Source organism: Mus caroli, unplaced genomic scaffold (genome assembly GCF_978045245.1).
Source record: "Mus caroli unplaced genomic scaffold, Mus_caroli_1 scaffold_2, whole genome shotgun sequence".
Classification (NCBI taxonomy): domain Eukaryota; kingdom Metazoa; phylum Chordata; class Mammalia; order Rodentia; family Muridae; genus Mus; species Mus caroli.
This window is the reverse complement of record NW_028227257.1, coordinates 94733016-94753511: the sequence shown is the minus strand read 5'-3', so window position 1 is coordinate 94753511 and position 20496 is coordinate 94733016. Positions and strand designations below refer to the sequence as shown.

At 36.9% G+C, this 20496-nt stretch overlaps 1 protein-coding gene and 1 pseudogene across 1 annotated transcript; both read right to left on the bottom strand.

The window, feature by feature from the left end:
- Positions 1-1674: 1674 nt before the first annotated feature.
- On the bottom strand, positions 1675-16134 carry LOC110306345 (olfactory receptor 9G4-like; annotated as a pseudogene).
- Positions 16135-16611: 477 nt separating this feature from the next.
- LOC110290168 (olfactory receptor 5G26) lies at positions 16612-17568 on the bottom strand. Its single transcript, XM_021156658.2, has one exon. It carries the CDS (start codon positions 17566-17568, stop codon positions 16612-16614), a length of 957 nt encoding a protein of 318 aa, XP_021012317.1.
- Between the last annotated feature and the right edge of the window lie 2928 nt (positions 17569-20496).

The window sequence follows — 20496 nt, the reverse complement described above, 5'->3', positions numbered from 1 at the left end:
TTCATGAATTCATTCCTTTTAATAGCTGAGTAGTACTCCATTGTGTAAATGTACCACATTTTTTGTATCCATTCCTCTGTTGAGGGGAATCTGGGTTCTTTCTAGCTTCTGGCTATTATAAATAAGGCTGCTATGAACATAGTGGAGCATGTATCCTTCTTACCGGTTGGAACATCTTCTGGATATATGCCCAGGACAGGTATTGTTGGATCCTCTGGTAGTACTATGTCCAATTTTCTGAGGAACCACCAGACTGATTTCTAGGGTGGTTGTACAAGCTTGCAATCCCACCAACAATAGAGGAGTGTTCCTCTTTCTCCACATCCTGGCCAGCATCTGCTGTCACCTGAATTTTTGATCTTAGCCATTCTGACTGGTGTGAGATGGAATATCAGGGTTGTTTTGATTTGCATTTCTCTGATGATTAAGGATGCTGAACATTTTTTCAGGTGCTTCTCTGCCATTCGGCATTTCTCTGGTGAGAATTCTTTGTTCACCTCTGAGCCCCATTTTTTAATGGGGTTATTTGATTTTCTGGAGTCCACCTTCTTGAGTTGTTTATATATATTGGATATTAGTCCCCTATCTGATTTAGGATAGGTAAAGATACTTTAGCAATCTGTTGGTGGCCTTTTTGTCTTATTGACGGTGTCTTTTGCCTTGCAGAAGCTTTGCAGTTTCATGAGGTCCCATTTGTCAATTCTCGATCTTACAGCACAAGCCATTGCTGTTCTATTCAAGAATTTTTCCCCTGTGCCCATATCTTAGAGGCTTTTTCCCACTTTCTCCTCTATAGGTTTCAGTGTCTCTGGTTTTATGTTGAGTTCCTCGATCCACTTAGATTTGACCTTAGTACACCAGTTGTGCCAGCACCATTTGTTGAAAATGCTTTTTTCCACTGGATGGTTTTTGCTCCCTTGTCAAAGATCAAGTGACCATAGGTGTGTGGGTTCATTTCTGGGTCTTCAATTCTATTCCATTAGTCTACTTGTCTGTTGTTATACCAGTACCATGCAGTTTTTATCACAATTGCTCTGTAGTAAAGCTTTAGGTCAGGCATGAAGATTCCACCAGAGGTTCTTTTATCCTTGAGAAGAGTTATTGCTATCCTAGGTTTTTTGTTATTCCAGATGAATTTGAAGATTGCCCTTTCTAATTCATTAAAGAATTGAGTTGGGATTTTGATGGGGATTGCATTGAATCTGTAGGTTGCTTTTGGCAAGATAGTTTTATTAAGGAATTTATTGGTGATATCCTTGTATTGATGTAATACCACACAGTCTTGCCTATACACCCAAGTATCTTAGCAGTCAAAAAGTACTTTTAAGAGAACAACAATGGCATGACCAACCTAAATTTAAACTATGCTCGTTGAAAATGTAATTTTTATTTCCCTCCAACTCTTTCAAAATTAACCAAGATGAATTTTATGAAAAACTAAGAGACAGATATAATACGTAAGAGCATTAAGTTTTCAAGCACATAAACTATAGGTGTTGAATGAATTATATTATACATACAATTCAAAAGTAATAAGTAAAAGTCATTTGCTCATCATTTCATCATCCAGAGGATCACTTATTCAATTAAGTGAAATGCTTAAATGTGAGAACACATGGAAAATGGACTTATTGGAAGAATAGGTTAACAGCACTTAGCCAAAACTGATCATCCTCATGTGTGTGGTTGTATCGTCTGTGATGCTTTCCTGAAGGCATCTTTGACATCTTTGTTTCTTAGGCTATAGATGAGAGGGTTGAGCAATGGGTTGACTACAGTGTAGAAGAGGGCAGCCACTTTGTCCTTTTCTAGAGAGTAGGTTGAACTAGGTCTTGAATACATGAATAGCAAGGAACCATAAAACAGCATGACAGAGACTAGGTGAGAGGCACAGGTAGAGAAAGCCTTATGTCTTCCTGAGGCTGAGCATATCCTCAAGATAGCCAGGAGGAAGTTGAAGTAGGAAACAAGGATGGCAAGAATGCTGGAGAGCATTGTGAAGCCCACCACACCCAGGAGGACTTTTTCATAGACACGGGTATCTGTACAGAGCATTTTTCCAAGGGTGGTGCATCACAGAAAAAGTGGTCAATAATATTTTTACCACAGAAAGTTAGCCAGAAGGTGTTTGCAGTATGGGCCATGACATTTAACTCCCCCCTCCCACCCCCATTGTAACACCCAGCTACTAGCCCAGTACAGACAGAAGATGACATGATGCTTGAATAGAGCAATGGACTACAAAGACTCTGACCATAAATTCCATCTCATGAAGATGATAGAGACCTTTAAAGAGGATATCAAAATTCCCTTTATGAAGTACAGATAAACAATCAAACAGGTATAAGCCCTTAAATAGGAAACAAATAAATCCCTTAAATAAAAACAGGAAAATACAATGAAACAGGTGAAGGAATTGAAAAAAATTGTCTAAAGTCTAAAACTGGAAAAAGGACCATGACGAGATAACAAATGGAGGCCATCTTGGAGATGGAAATCCTAGGAAAGAGAACAGGAACTACAGACACAACCATCACCAAGAAAAATGCAAGATATGGAAGACAGAATCTCAGACAAAGAAAATACATTAGATATTGATACACCAATCAAAGAAAATACTAAGTGTAAATATTCTGAACCTAAAATATCCAATAAATTTGGAACACATTGAAAACAACAAATCTAAGAATAATGGGACTAGAAAAGGATAAAGATTACCACTACAAAGGGCCAGGATTATAGAAGAAACTTTCCAAACCTAAAGAGATGGTCAAAATATACAGGAGGACTACAGAAGTATAGTGTTTCCCTAATTTCTGATTCATTTTTATAAAGGAACCCTACTGATTTTTGTGGGGGTCGTGGTAGTGATGGTGCTTGAATTTTGTATTCAGCCACTTTGCAGGAGTTATTAATTTGGTAGAGGATTTCTCTCATAGAATTTTGGGGATGGCTGATATATACTATCATATATCCTTGAATAGTGATAACTTGAATTGTTTCTTTCCAATTTCTATTCCCTTGATAATTTTGTGTGTGTGTGTGTGTGTGTGTGTGTGTGTGTGTGTGTGTATGGCCTTGTTGCTCTAGCTAGAACTTCACATACTATATCAAATGGAGTGGGAGACAGTAGGCACCTTTGTCTTGTCCCTGATTTTAATGGGATTGCTTCAAGTTTCTCTACATTTAATTTGATTATTTTTGCCTTGCTGTTTATTGCTTTTATTATATTTATGCATGTGCCTTGTATTCCAGATCTTTCGAAGACTTGTAACATGAAGGGGAGCTGAATTCTGTCAACTTGTTTATATAGTAGATCACATTGATGGATTTTCACATATTGAAATAGCCCTGCATCCCTTGGATGAAGCCTACTTGATCATGGTGAATTAGATTTTTTGATGTATTCTTGGATTTGGTTTGTGAGAATTTATTGGATATTTGCAATGTTGTTCATAAGTGAAATGGGTCTGAAGTTCTCTTTTTTTGTTGGGTCTTGGTGTGGTTTAGTTATCAGTGTAACTGTGGGCTCATAGAATGAATTAGGTAGTATTTCTTCTGTTTCTCTTTCGTGGAATAATTTGGAGTATTGATATTATCTCTTCTTTGAAATACTGGTAGAATTCTGCACTAAACAATGTAGCCCTGGGTTTTTATTTTGGTTGGGAGGCTTTTAAAGGCTGCTTCTATTTCCTTAAGGGTTATGGCACTGTTTAGATAATTTACTTGATCTTGATTTAACTTTAGTACATAGTATCTATTTAGAAAATCATCTACTTCATCTAGATTTTTCAGTTTTGAGTAAAGGGTTTTGAAGTAAGATCTAATGATGTTTTGAATTTGCTCAGCTTCTGTTGTTATGTCTCCCATTTCATTTATAATTGTGTTAATTTGGATACTGACTCTGTGCCTTTTAGTTAGTTTAGCTAAGGGTTTCTCTATCTTGTTAATTTTTTCAAAGAACCAGCTCTTGCTTTTGTTGATTCTTTGTACTCTTCTTTTTGTTTCTAACCAATTGATTTCAGCTCCGAGTTTGACTGTTTTCTGTTGTCTATTCATCTTGGGGGTGTTTGCCTCTTTGTGTTCAGAATTATACCAGAATTCTCACTGGAAACTATAAAAACCAAAAGACCTTGGACAGATGTCATACAGACCCTAAGAGTACACAAATGCCAGCCTAGACTAAAATACACAGCAAAACTCTTAATTGCCATAGATGGAGATACTAAGATATTCCATGACAAAACCAAAGTTTTACAATATCTTTCCAGAAATCCAGCCCTACAAAACATAATAGGTGGAAAACACCAGCACAAGGAGGGAAACTACAACCTAGAAAATGCAAAAAAGTAATCTTTTTTCAACAAACCGAAAAGAAGATAGCCACACAAACACCTCTAACAGCAAAAATAAGAGGAAGCAACAATCAAAATATCTTTCCATAAATCCTGCCCTAAAAAGTATAATAGATGGAAAACTCTAACACAAAGAGGGAAACTGCAACCTAGATAAAGCAGGAATGTAATCTTTTTTCAACAAGCCCAAACAAAGATAGTCACACAAACATAATTCTACCTCTAACAACAAAAATAATAGGAAGCAACAATTACTTTTCCTTAACATCTCTTAAGATCACTGGATTCAAGTCCCCAATCAAAGACAGACTAATAGTCTGGATACATATAAAGGACCCAGCATTTTGCTGCATACAGGAAATGCACCTCAGTGACAATGACAGACACTCTCAGAGTAAAAGGCTGGAAAACAATTTTCCAAGCAAATGGTCCCCAGAAACAAGCTGGAGTAGCCATTCTAAAATCCAGTAAAACTGACTTTTAACCAAAAGTTATCAGAAAAGGTAAGGAAGGACGCTTCATATTCATTAACGGAAAAAAATCTACCAAGATGAACTCTCAATTGTGAACATCGATGCTCCAAATGAAAGAGCACCCACGTTCATAAAAGAAACTTTAATAAAATAAAAGCACACATTGAATCCCACACAATAATAGTGGGCAACTTCAACACCCCACTTTCATCAAAGGACCGATCATAGAAACAGAAACAATATAGAGATACAGTGAAACTATCCGAAGTTATGAACCAAATGGATTTCTCAGACATTCATAGAACATTTCATCTTAAAACAAAAGAATATACCTTCTTCTTAGCACCTCATGGTACCTTCTCCAAAACTGATCTTATAATTGGTCACAAAACAGGCCTCAACAGATACCAAAGATATAAATAATCCCATGAATAATATCAGATAATCACAGACAAAGGCTGATTTTCAATAAACAGCAGCAACAACAACAACAACATTCAGGAAGCCCACATACACATGGAAGCTGAACAATGCTCTACTCAATGATAGCTTGGTCAATGAAGAAATAAAGAAAGAAATTACAGGCTTTTTAGAACTTAATGAAATGTATGTACACATACTAAGACTTAAGGGTCACAATGAAAACAATCCTAAAGAAAACTCATAGCTCTGAGTGCCACCAGAAAGAAACTTAAGAGAGCATACACTAGCAGCTTGACAACACATCTGAAAGATCTAGAACAAAAAGAAGCAAATACAACCAAGAGGAGTAGACAGCAGGAAATAATCAAGCTCAGGGCTGAAATCAACCAAGTAGAAACAAAAAGGACTATACAAAGACTCAATCAACCAGGAACTGGTTCTTTGAGAAAGTCAATAAGATAGATAAACCCATAGAGTAACCAGAGGGCACAGAGACAGTATCCAAATTAACAAACTCAGAAATGAGTGATATATAACACAGAAACCGAGGGAATTCAAAAAATCATCAGAGCCTACTATAAAGCCTGTACCCAACAAAACTAGAATATCTGGGTGAAATGGACAATTTTCTAGATAGCTACCAAAGTTAAATCAGGGTAAGTTAAACCTTCTAAACAGTTCCATAGACCTAAAGAAATAGAAGCAGTAATTAAAAGTCTCACAACCAAAAAAAAAAAAAAAAAAAAAAAAAGCCCAGGACCACATGGGTTTAGTCCAGAATTCTAGCAGACCTTCAAACAAGACCCAATACCAATATTCTTCAAACTCTTCCACAAAATAGAAACAGAAGGAACTCTTCCCAATTTCTTCTATGAAGCCACAATTATGCTTATATCTAAACCATACAAAGACAGAACAAAGAAAGAGAACTTCAGTTCAGTTTCCCTTATAAATATTGATGCAAAAATACTCAATAAAATTCTAATAAACCAAATCCAAGAACACATAAAACAATCATCCATCATGATCAAGTAGGATTCATACAAGTCATGCAAGCATGGTTCAATATGTTGAAATCCATCAACATAATCCACTATATAAAAAAAACTCAAAAGAAAAAAGTACATCTGGGCACCTTCCCATCCAGAGAATAGGTGTCTGCCTGGTCTGGGAGGGCTTTGCCTGAGCATCTGCAGGAGACATCTTGGCTCCCGGACTCCACCAAGAGTAGTCTGCACAGGTGAGAGTGTGGACTACAGAAGCTAAGTTTCTGGGACAGGTCCTGTTTCAGGCCTTCATCTTCTGCCAGGAGGCAAGTCTGAACGCCAGATATCTGTGCACCTTCCCTGAAAAAGGAGATCATGCCTGCAGAGAGTGCTCTGATCACTAAAACTCAGGAGAGAGCTAGTCTCCCAGTTCTGCTGGTAGAGAATAACAGAATCACAAGACGAACAAGTTCTAACCAGAGACAACTATAACAACTGACTCCAGAGTTTACCAGATGGCGAAAGGCAGACTTTTTTTTTGTAAGTAAGAATCTTACTAACAAAAACCAAGACCACTCACCATCATCAGAACCCAGTACTCCCACCTCAGCCAGTCCAGGGCACCCCAACACACCTGAAAAGCTAGACCTAGATTAAAAGGCATATCTCATGATGATGGTAGAAGAAATCAAGAAGGTCTTTAATAACTCACTAAAAGAAATACAGGAAAACACGGCTAAAGAGTTGCAAGTCCTTATAGAAAAACAGGAAAACACATCCAAACAGGTGATGGAAATGAACAAAACCATACTAGACCTAAAAAGGGAAGTAGACACAATAAGGAAAACCCAAAGTGAGGCAACACTGGAGATAGAAACCCTAGGAAAGAAATCTGGAACCAAAGATTCGAGCATCAGCAACAGAATACAAGAAATGGAAGAGGGAATCTCAGGTGCAGAAGACTCCATAGAGAACATCGGCACAACAATCAAAGAAAATGCAAAATGCAAAAAGATCCTAAGTCAAAACATCCAGGAAATCCGAACACAATGAGAAGACCAAACCTACAGATAATAGGAGTGGATGAGAATGAAGATTTTCAACTCAAAGGGCCAGCAAATATCTTCAACAAAATTATAGAAGAAAACTTCCCAAACCTAAAGAAAGAGATGCCCATGAACATACAAGAAGCCTACAGAACTCCAAATAGACTGGACCAGAAAAGAAATTCCTCCTGACACATAATAATCAGAACAACAAATGCACTAAATAAAGATAGAATATTAATAGCAGTAAGGAAAAGAGGTCAAGTAACATATAAAGGCAGACCAATGAGAATTACACCTGACTTCTCACCAGAGACTATGGAAGCCAGAAAATCCTGGACAGATCTTATACAGACCCTAAGACGCAGAAATGCCAGTCCAGGCTACTATACTCAGCAAAACTCTCAATTACCATAGATGGAGAAACCAAAGTATTCCACGACCAAACAAATTCACACATTATTTTTACACGAATCCAGCCCTTCAAATAATAATAACAGAAAAAAACCAATACAAGGTCGGAAACCATGTCCTAGAGAAAACAACAAAGTAATCCTTCAACTAACCTAAAAGAAGACAGCCATAGAACAGAATGCCAACGTTAACAACAAAAATAATAGGAAGCAACAATTATTTTTCCTTAATATCTCTTAATATCAATGGACTCAACTCCCCAATAAAAAGACATAGACTAACAGATTGGCTACACAAACAGGACCCAACATTTTGCTGCTTACAGGAAACCCATCTCAGGGAAAAAGACAGACACTACCCCAGAATGAAAGGCTGGAAAACACTTTTCCAAGCAAATGGTCTGAAGAAACTAGCTGGGGTAGCCATTCCAATATCTAATAAAATTGACATCCAACACAAAGTCACCCAAAAAGACAAGGAAGGGCACTTCATACTCATCAAATGTGAAATCTTCCAAGAAGAACTCTCAATTCTGAATATCTATGCTCCAAATACAAGGGCAGCCACATTCATTAAAGAAACTTTAGCAAAGCTCAAAGCACACATTGCACCTCACACAATAATAGTGGGAGACTTCAACACACCACTTTCACCAATGGATAGATCATGAAAACAGAAACTAAAGAGGGACACAGTAAAACTAACAGAAGTTATGAAACAAATGGATCTGAGAGATATCTACAGAACATTTTACCCTAAAATGAAAGGATATACCTTCTTCTCAGTACCTCATGGAACCTTCTCCAAAACTGACCACATAATTGGTCACAAAACAAGTCTCAACAGATACAAAAATATTAAAATTCTCCCTTGCATCCTATCAGATCATCATGGATTAAGGCTGATCTTCAATAACAAAACAAATAATAGAAAGCCAACATTCACGTGGAAACTGAACAACACTCTTCTCAATGATACCTTGGTCAAGGAAGGAATAAAGAAAGAAATTAAGGAATTTTTAGAGTTTAATGAAAATGAAGCTACAACATACCCAAAATTATGGGACACCATGAAACCATTTTTAAGAGGAAAACCCATAGCTCTGAGTGCCTCCAAAAAGAAACCAGAGAGAGCACACATTAGCAGCTTGCGAATACACCTAAAACCTCTAGAACAACAACAACAAAAAAAGCAAATTCACCCAAGAGGAGTACACTGCAGGAAATAATCAAACTCAGGGGTGAAATCAACCAAGTGGAAACAAGAATAACTATTCAAAGAATTAACCAAATGAGGAACTGGTTCTTTGAGAAAATCAACAAGATAGATAAACCCTTAGCCAGACTCACTAGAGGGCACAGGGAAAGCATCCTAATTAACAAAATCAGAAATGAAAAGGGAGACATAACAACAGATCTTGAAGAAATCCAAAACACCATCAGATCCTTCTACAAAAGTCTATACTCAACAAAACTGGAGAACCTGGATGAAATGGACAAGTTTCCAGACAGATATCAGGTACAAAATGATCAGGTTAATGATCAGGTTAATGATCTAAACAGTCCTATATCCCCTAAAGAAATAGACTGAGTCATTAATAGGCTCCCTGCCCAAAAAATCCCAGGACCAGATGGGTTTAGTGCAGAGTTCCATCAGACCTTCAAAGAAGATCTAATCCCAGTTCTTCACAAACTATTCCACAAAATAGAAGCAGAAGGAACTCTACCCAACTCATTCTATGAAGCCACAATTACTCTGATACTTAAACCACAAAAAGACACAACAAAGATAGAGAACTTCAGACCAATTTCCCTTATGAATATTGATGCAAAAATCCTCAATAAAGTTCTCGCTAACCGAATCCAAGAAGACATCAAAACAATCAACCATCCTGACTAAGTAGGTTTCATCCCAGTGATGCAGGGATGGTTCAATATACGGAAATACATCAAGGTAATCCAGTACATAAACAAACTCAAAGACAAAAACCACATGATCATCTCATTAGATGCAGAGAAAGCATTTGACAAAATCCATGATAAAAGTCTTGAAAAGATCAGGAATTAAAGGCCCATACCTAAACATGATAAGAGCAATCTACAGCAAACCAGTAGCCAACATCAAAGTAAATGGTGAGAAGCTGGAAGCAATCCACTAAAATCAGGAACTAGACAAGGCTTCCCATTTTCTCCCTACCTATTCAACATAGTACTTGAAGTCCTAGCCAGAGCAATTCAACAACAGAAGGAGATCAAAGGGATACAAATTGGAAAGGAAGAAGTCAAAATATCACTTTTTGCAGATGATATGATAGTATATATAAGTGACCCTAAAATTTCCACCAGAGAACTCCTAATCCTGATAAACAGCTTCAGTGAAGTAGCTGGATATAAAATTAACACAAAGAAGTCAATGGCTTTTCTGTACAAAAAGGATAAACAGGCTGAGAAAGAAATTAGGGAAACAATATCCTTCTCAATAGTCACAAATAATATAAAATACCTTGGTGTGACTCTAAGTAAGGAAGTGAAAGATCTGTATGATATGAACTTCAAGTCTCTGAAGAAAGAAATTAAAGAAGATCTCAGAAGATGGAAAGATCTCCCATGCTCATGGATTGGCAGGATCAATATAGTAAAAATGGCTATATTGCCAAAAGCAAAATACAGATTCAATGCAATCCCCATCAAAATTCCAACTCAATTCTTCAACGAATTAGAAAGGGCAATCTGCAAATTCATCTGGAATAACAAAAAACCTAGGATAGCAAAAACTCTTCTCAAGGATAAAAGAACCTCTGGTGGAGTCACCATGCCTGACCTAAAGCTGTACTACAATTGTGATAAAAACTGCATCATACTGGTATAGCAACAGACAAGTAGACCAATGGAATAGAATTGAAGACCCAGAAATGAACCCACACACCTATGGTCACTTGATCTTTGACAAGGGAGCAAAAACCATCCAGTGGAAAAAAGACAGCATTTTCAAGAAATGGTGATGGCACAACTGGCGGTTAGCATGTAGAAAAATGAGAATCGACCCATTCCTTTCTCCTTGTAATAAGGTCAAATCTATGTGGATTAAGGAACTCCACATAAAACCAGAGATACTGAAACTTATAGAGGAGAAAGTAGGGAAAAGCCTTGAAGATATGGATACAGGGGAAAAATTCCTGACTAGAACAGCAATGTCCTGTGCTGTAAAATTGAGAATCAACAAATGGAACCTCATAAAATTGCAAAGCTTCTGCAAGGCAAAAGATACCGTCAATAAGACAAAAAGGCCACCAACAGATTGGGAAAGGATCTTTGCCTATCCTAAATCAGATAGGGCACTGATATCCAATATATATAAAGAACTCAAGAAGGTGGACTCCATATAATCAAATAACTCCATTAAAAAATGTGGCTAAGAGCTAAACAAAGAATTCTCACTTAAGGAATACTGAATGGGTGAGAAGTACCTGAAAAAATGTTTAGGATCCTCAATCATCAGGGAAATGCAAATCAAAACAACCCTGAGATTCCAGCTCACACCAGTCAGAATGGCTAAGATCAAAAACTGAGATGACAGCAGATGCTGGCCAGGATGTGGAGAAAGAGGAACACTCCTCCATTGTTGGTGGGATTGCAAGCTTATACAACCACTCTGTAAATCAGTTTGGTGCTTCCTCACAAAACTGGACATAGTACTACCAGAGGATCCCGCAATACCTCTCCTGTGCATATAGCTAGAAGATGTTCCAACCGGTAAGAAGGACACATGCTCCACTATGTTCATAGCAGCCTTATTTATAATAGCCAGAATCTGGTAAGAATGCAGATGCCCCTCAACAGTGGAATGGATACAGAAAATGTGGCACATTTACGAAATGGAGTACTACTCAGCTATTAAAAAGAATGAATTTATGAAATCCCTAGGTAAATGGATGCACCTGGAGCACATCATCCTGAGTGAGGTAACCCAATCACAAAAGAACTCATACAATATGTACTCACTGATAAGTGGATATTAGCCCAGAAGCTTAGAATACCCAAGATATAAGTTACAATTTGCAAAACACCTGAAACTCAAGAAGAGCAAATATCAAAGTGTTGACAATTTGCCCCTTTTTAGAATTGGGAACAAAATACCCTTGGAAGGAGTTACAGAGACACAGTGTGGAGCTGAGACCAAAGGATGGACCATCTAGAGACTGCCATATTCAGTGATCCATCCCATAATCAGCCTCCAGACGCTGACACCTTTGCATACACTAGCAAGATTTTGCTGAAAGGATGCAAATATAACTGTCTCTTGTTAGACTATGCTGGGGCCTAGCAAACACAGAAGTGGATGCTCACAGTCAGTTATTGGATAGATCACAGGGCCCCCAATGGAGGAGCTAGAGAAAGTAACCAAGGCGCTAAACAGATCTGCAACCCTATAGGTGGAACAACAATATGAACCACCCAGTACTCCCCCTTACCCCCAGAACTCGTGTCTCTAGGTGCATATGTAGCAGAGGATGACCTAGTGGGCCATCAGTGGAAACAGAGGCTTATTGGTCGTGCAAACTTTATCTACCTCAGTACACAGGAACTCCAGGGCCAAGAAGTGGGATTGGGTGGGTGGGGTAGTGGGTACGGTAGTGGGTGGGGGACTTTTGGGATAGAATTGGAAATGTAAATGAAATAAATACCTAATAAAAATAAAAAAGAAAATAGGCACATGACCATCTCAGTAGATGCTAAGGAAACATTTGGTAAAAGTCAATATCCCCTCATGATGAAAGTTTTAGAAATAACAGGAATTCAAGTCTCATAACTAATCATAGTAAAAACAATGTACACCAAATCACTAGCCAACATCAAACTAAATGGAGAGGAAACATGAAGCAATCCCACTAAAAACAGCGACTAGAAAAGGCTGCCCACTGTCTTCCTAGCTAGTCAATATAGTACTTGAAGTCCTAGGTAGAGCAATTAAACAACAAAAAGATTTTAGTGGGATTGCTTCAGAGGTAACCCAGTACCAAAAGTCACACATGGTATGTACTCACTGATAAGTGTATCTTTGTCAAAAAGCTCTTAATACCTATGATGAAACTCACAGAGCATATAAACCCAAGAAGAAGGAAGACCATAGAGTAAACGCTTCATTCCTACTCAGAAGAGGGTAGAAAATAATCTCAGAAGGTGGAGGTAGGTAGGGAGGGATGTGGAATGGTGAGAAGCAGAGGGAAGGGGGCAAGATAAGATGCAGGAGGAGACAGGGAGAAGTACAGAGCCTCAGGAATTTGAATGGAAGTATATTGCAATGGAGGATAGGAAACTGGGAGTAGCCACTAGAAAGTCCCAGATGCAAGGGATCCAAGAGGTTCCAGGACCCAACAGAGATGACATTAGCCAAAAACCCAACAAAGGGGAGATAGAAACTATAGAGAAGGTATTCAGTGGATAGGCATGGCCCCTGTTTGAGCAATGGAGAGGCACCCCGACCCCTATATCAAAATATTTATCCAGAAGTGCTCCTGTCAAATGGAAATGCAGAGACAAAGAGTAGAGCAAAGACTGAAAGAAAGGCCATTCAGAGATTACCCCACCTAGGGATCCATCCCATCTTTAGTCACCAAACCCAGACTCTATTTCTGATTCCAAGAAGCACTTAGTGACAGGAGCCTAGTATAGCTGTCCTGAGAGTATCTGCCAGAACCTGACCAATACAAATGCAAATGCTTGCAGCCAACCATTAGACCTAGCATGGGGAGCCCAATAGAGGAGTTAGGTGAGGGACTTAAGGAAATGATGGGGTTTACAAACCCATAGGAAGAAAAGGGTGTTTCTATAAGAAGGTAGAATGAGAAGAATACAGAAGAAGAAGGAAGGATACTAAAGGAGGAGTTTCAGAATACAAATAATCTGATAGGAGAAACGGGCAACAAAGGGATCCTTTGAGAATGGGGAAGGAAGCAAACACAGAAAAAGGAAGGAGTGGGTTAAAATATAAAGAAGGAATCCTACTACTCTTTACCAAAATTGGGAATTAATCATGCATGTAATTCAGTGTATAAACATACATAAATAGTTTAATAAACTTTTCTCATCTTGCCTGATAGTATTCTCTCCAAAGGCCACAGACCTAGCAAAAGCACTGACACCAAAAATGAGAACTCCTTTCTTGAATTTTTGGTTAGAGCTTCCTAAGAGACCCTCAATACATATAGCCTATGGCTAAACTTGACTCACTCCCTGGAGGTACAAGGTAAGTCCCTACTGATACTTGCCAGAAATAGGTTCCTGAGCCTGTAGCTAGAACTCACTTGAATTTTCTTTCCCCATGGAGTAGCTATCATGGTGCCAGAATGTGCCATGCAAGTATTTGAATAAGTGAAGCAATCAATACTTCCGTCCATCATGATACCTATGAAACTCTTCAACAAGCAGCATTGCAAATAACACTAAAGTATAGCACTGGCACACATATCTTTGTGGTAACCAATGGCTCTCTAATCAGAGGAAAGATGTGTTCAAAAAGAAAAAATGATGCTTTGTACTGGAAGCCTAACTAACTATCCAGTGCTAGGATTATCATGGTTATTGGAGGAGAATCTACAACCACCAATTTTCTAAAAAAATATACTCCTAACAATAATCTATAAATATTTGTTCTTATACCCCAGATAAGTGTGGTCTTCACTTTCATCAAACATATTTCTCTTTTCAACACACAGAGACCACTACCCAGACCACAAACAATCAAAATGCAGAGTTGAGGCTCCTAGTCTCAATGACCACATCTACTCATGTTCCCACACCTAAGGCTCAGGAAGCATTTCATAAGAGGGGCAGAAAGATTGTAAGAACCAGAGGATCAGGGAGTTTCTGTGAGTGTAGCTTCTAGTAACATCAGAAGCTACACTTGTAAACTCTGACCAACATGACTGCCCAACTGTGAGCTAAATAAGTATTATACCAATGGATATGCCAAAGTGGACAGGTAAAAGCCCACAGAAAATCAACCCCACACAAAGCATTACAGAGAACTAAGAAAATCAGGGAGAAGTAGCAGTGGCTTTCCCCAGAAAAGAGCACACTAATTGGATATCTAGTAACAAATGGTTAGTCTGAGAACATACACAGAAATTATATTGTATGACCTCAACAGAATATAATTGGGATCACACACACACACTCATACAAATATGAATGTTCATTCAAAAACATTTGACCAGAGTCCATGAATTTGAAGGAGCATTTGAAAGGGTTTAATGTGAGGTTTAGATGGAAGAAAGGAAAAGGAGAAATGTTCCTTTTAAAAACAATCTAAAAAAAAAAATAAACGAAGATCTAAAAAAGAGAACTGGATAATGCTTGAATCAGTTTATTTAATTTTTCAATCCATCTTTGTAATCTGCTTGTTGAAAATTGAATTATTGCTTTTTTATTCTTGCGGAGACTGCCAGAAAAAAATATATTCTCTTTCTGATCTAACTCTCAAAGACTTGAGAGTGTTAAACCTATTAAATGATAGATACAAATATAGACATGTTAAAAGAATCAAGAAACAACGCACAGTTTTGGTTTTACTGAAATAAATTCTCTATGAAAACATGCAAGGACCATACATTTCATGATAGATCAATCTAAATTTCCTTCAAGGTGAGCAGATGTGTCAGGGAGTCCTATCAGGAAATATATATATATATCAAATACAGTTTTCCAAGCAGTTACAATGTAATTGGGGAAAAACTCACAAGGTCTCTGCTCTCATAATGAACCAAAAGTAACTAAAAATTGCTATGAGTGGAAGAAATAGACTTCCAGAGGGAATAGTACATCAACTGGTTATTGAATACCAAGTGGTCAGCACTAATATATATTATATATTATGTACATGCATATACAAGCAACAATATAAATAATGAGCATGTATTTATATATGTAATAACAATTAAAATACAAAAGGTCATGAAACAGAAAGAGAGAGAGAGAGAGAGAGAGAGAGAGAGAGAGAGAGAGAGAGAGAGAGAGAGAGAGAGAGAGAGAGAGAGAGAACAAGGATGTTTTACAGGGAAGAGAAGGGAGAATGATGTAATTGTATTATGATATCAATATACACAAAATTCTCTTAAATTGTTTTAGTAAATCATTATTGCTTCATGGAAGTAAAAAATAATTATTATAAACAAAGCAGAATGTACCCAAAAGTGACATGATAATTACCATTATGTTGAAGGACAAAATAATAGTTATTACTCTGGTAAAAGTCAATTCATTTTTTCCTTAGGTATATAATACAAAGTTATATTGGCATAGTCCCAAAAGCTAATAGGATAGTATAACCAGATCCTTCAGGGTGTTTACAACTTCTTTGTAAAATATCTATTATAATAATGGAAATACTTACAAAAAGGGATGTGGTTTCCCACTACATGATTATACTCTTTACCCATTTTTTGAACACATCCAACATTAAGCATTATGAATTGTCTCATTTTAGAAGACAATTTATGGAACTGACCTTCTGTAAACCATAGTAGTTAATTACTTATTGAATTTATTTTTTGAGGGCTGGTGAGATGGCTCAGTGGGTAAGAGCACCCGACTGCTCTTCCGAAGGTCCAGAGTTCAACTCCCAGCGACCACATGGTGGCTCACAACCATCCGTAACGAGATCTGGTGCCCTCTTCTGGAATGTCTGAAGACAGCTACAGTGTACTTACATATAATAAATAAATAAATCTTTAAAAAAAAAAAAGAATTTATTTTTTGAAAACAGCATAATCAGTTATTTCTAGTTATAAGACATCATAATTTTTTTTAAAGTTATACACCCTAAAGCCCAAACATCTTAGTTAAAAGTTCTAAACACTTTCTTATTGAATGACAAAAATTGAATTAGTTTCACTAGTATCTAATAATGTTTATATTTATAGTATTTTATCTTGCAAGCTGTAGCAAAACTGCTTTTCAAATGTCCTGATTAATGCATCTTTTACTTCCTTATTTCTCAGGCTATAAATGAATGGGTTCAACATAGGGATAACAGTGGTGTAAAATAGTGACACAACCTTATTGATATCCAGAGAGAAGCTGGAACTTGGACGTACATAGATAAAGAAGAGAGTTCCATAAAGGATAGAGACTGCTGTCAGGTGTGAAGAGCAGGTGGAGAAGGCTTTGCTCCTCCCATCAGCAGAACTGATCTTTAGGATTGTGATGGCAATGTAAACGTAGGAAACCAATATGATTATACCACTGAATACACCTAGGATCCCAGCCACGATGAAAAGCAAACGTTTATTCATCTGAGTATCTGCACATGCCAGTGAGAGAACAGGAAGAAGGTCACAGAAAAAGTGATTGATGATATTTGGACCACAGTATGGAAGGACAAATGCAGAAATAATATGGACCATAGTGCTTATAAAGCCTATGCTGTAAGGGCCTATCACTAACTGTACACAGACTCGCTGGGACATGATGAGAGTATACAGCAAAGGCTTACAGATGGCGACATACCGATCATAAGCCATGGAGGCCAGGAGGAAACATTCTGTCACTACAAACTGGCTGAATAAACAAAGCTGGATAGCACAACCTAAGAAGGAGATCACCTTTTTATCCACAAATATGTCTGACAACATCTTAGGACTGATGACAGAAGAGGAGCAGGCATCTACAAAGGACAAGTGGCTGAGAAAAAAGTACATGGGGATGTGGAGTCGAGTGTCCAGTTGAATTAGAATGATCATTCCCAGGTTCCCCAAAAGAGTTGCGAGATAAACACAGAGAAATGTCAGGAAGAGGACAATTTGGAGATGGAAGGAGGAGGTTAATCCAGTGAAGAAGAACTCAGTCACAACAGTTTGATTTCTGTGCATCATTCCTGTGGATCAACCTGTTATGACAAAGAGAGAATTTTCCAATGCAGTAGATTGATTCACAAATAAAGTCTTATTTAATTTATGTTTAGTTAACTCGAGTTTTACTCTTTTCTTTCCTACTAGATAGTAGGGATGCTGTCTTCAGAGCTTGGGTACCTCTCAGTCTCTAACATACCTCACTGAATTCTTTGGTTTCCATATGTGTGTGTGTGTGTGTGTGTGATTAACATGAGAATTTAAGACCTAAAGTATGAACTTTGGAGATATTGTTACACATTTTCTAACTTCAGGCTTAGTATTTCTGTCTCAAAACACCTGTTTATGAACTAAGGGTATTTTAGGAAACATTGAAAACATAAAAAAATACTAATTGTGTGACCCAGTGAATTTGGATTATCTTACCAGCTTAATCACAGGCAAGTGTTGTATGTATCACCTTCATCCCTACACAACTCAGATTCCACGTTGTGTATAATATAATTCACGGTGTCTAAAATATAGAATGGCATACTAAGAAAATGTGCTGAACCATTTGAATAAGATGTATGCAACTACACAGCGCACTTTCTGTCATGCATTTTCTGAACAGTGTATGTCCTTCCTATCATAGCCATAACTATCTAATGATACATGTGTGGCTCACCAAAGGCTCCAGTCTTAAATATTGATTGTTTACAGGGTCTTTCTACAAAACAAATAATTTAAGAATAAACACAGACAGTTCACAATTATCCAAAAGAAAAAAACTAGAATCCACATAGCAAACTATACATAATTTTTCACAGAAGCTTCTCTTATGGTAGCTGAGAACATGAAAACTACATTCAGTTAAGTTGGTGAATTATTCAAGTATGGTACAGGCAACAACATGGGTAAATATAAAAATCATTTCACTGAGATGAAGAAAAGCTAAGCCCAAAGCATCATATAATTTTACCCTTGTGTGAGATGGCTTTCTACTTTCCAGGATATTGTGACTTTGGACGAAATGTCTTGCATTTATCTACATGGGGATGGAACATGTCTGGCTGGGGGGGGGAATTGAACAAATAAACTCTTGTAATAGAATGATCAAAAATAATACAAACATGCTGTTTCCAACATCTTTAGTGATAATGATGCATACCAGTCAGTCACATAATATATTACCACTGATAAAATTGGAGAATCATTGCCAAAGATGTAAGTACATCTTTTTTGGTTTATAAAAAGTACATCCTTTTTTGGTCTATGATTTTGTTTTTATTTCAGCATTTATTTAGGAAGAATAAAACCACATGGAACAGCAGTGCTAAGCAAAACAGTGCAGTAAAACCAGGGAAGTAGAACATGCAATTCAAACAACCACAGCTATTTCAAAAATAGCACAAAAATAATCTTAGGGTACAGGATGCCTCAGAGTGTGCTACAACCTTGGGTTGTTATCTCCAGAAACTACCAGTAGGTGTCTACTGACTTGGTCTCTGGTAGGAAAAGTGGAAATGGTTTTGTTTTACTGGAAGCTAATAAAGAGAAAAGTTTCCAGTTCTTACAGTTTAAAAGGCAATGGGAGGGGAGAAGAGAAAAAACCTGGAGTGGTATCATTGAGGTTGGTTAGAAAACTATCTTAGTGTTAAAAATGTTTTATAATATTTATACTTTCTAGGCACAGCAACTCATATCTAGTTATTCGTATTTTTATTATTAGGTCATAAAGATAGAAACAAATCATTTTAAGTACCACTACTAAAGTTATAGAAAAAAAAGTGAGGCAAATGAGGATGCCCCAAACCATGTCTCATATAATTGCCTCCAGTAAAGATGTTAAATACGTAAAGATGTTTTATGATAATCACTATACTTTTAAACTCTGTGTTGAACATGTAATTCTGTGTGAAATGACATTCTGACTGTTTAAAAGCCCATTAGACTTTATGTTTTCCAGTCTCACCTTGGGCATTAGCAGATTGAAATTTTAAGTGAGCTGATTCAGATGTGTGTTTGTTTTCCAATTAAGATTGAAGCTAAGGATGAGTGAATAAATTAGATCCCTCTGAAAACAAGACTTCTCAGTTCTAACATTTGGTTAGCCAATAAATCTTCCTTCATATTTCACTACCTCTATGCTAAGTCCCATTCCAGCTACCTCAACAGAAATCTGCTATAATATACATTCTAATTAAGTTATTTAAAGCAAAAGCCAACCATTGCCTAATTTATTTTTCATGGTTAGCTCAAAAATGGTACTTTCCCCTGTCACTGAATTCATTTTAGTTACTTGGCCCCTAAAAGTATTTACATATTAAATAGTCCATAATAAGAACACAGAATTGTAACAGAGAATTTTCAAATTTATAGTTCTTTATATAAGAGTGAATTACCCTGTAAAAATATACCAGTACTCTTTGGCTGTCCTGGTTGTCCAGAAGGTTAAAGACTATGTAATAACATCTTGCAGCTGAATCTTATTAAGACACTCACTCATTTAACCCTGCATATGTTACATAAGAGTGTTTTCTAAAGACTGGAAATAAACTAGTGTCAACTCCCTCAGGGAATCTGCAGCCCAAGAGATCAACAGCCCAAGAGATAACGTGTATAAGGAAATTGTTAACAAATTTTTATTATTAGATTTATTAGGCTATAGATGATAAATAAAGGAATAAAGAGATGGGGATAGCTCATGACTGGAACACTTGTGTAGTTCCAGCCTCATAGAATATGACAATATTTATACACAAAATGATATTTTAATAATATACCTTATAAAAATCAATCTAATTAAAATATTTACTCTGTGTTACTAACACATGAGATCTATTCTCTTTAAACATTTTCATGTAAGAAGATACAGTTTTATTTATTGTTTTATTTATTTATTTATTTATTTTTGTTTTTTAAGACATGGATTTTTTTAAATTTATAAAATTAATTTATTCTCTCGTGTAT

Excerpts from the sequence above, each read along its gene's own strand:
- LOC110290168 (XM_021156658.2), bottom strand. The coding sequence starts at position 17,568 with ATGATGCACAGAAATCAAACTGTTGTGACTGAGTTCTTCTTCACTGGA.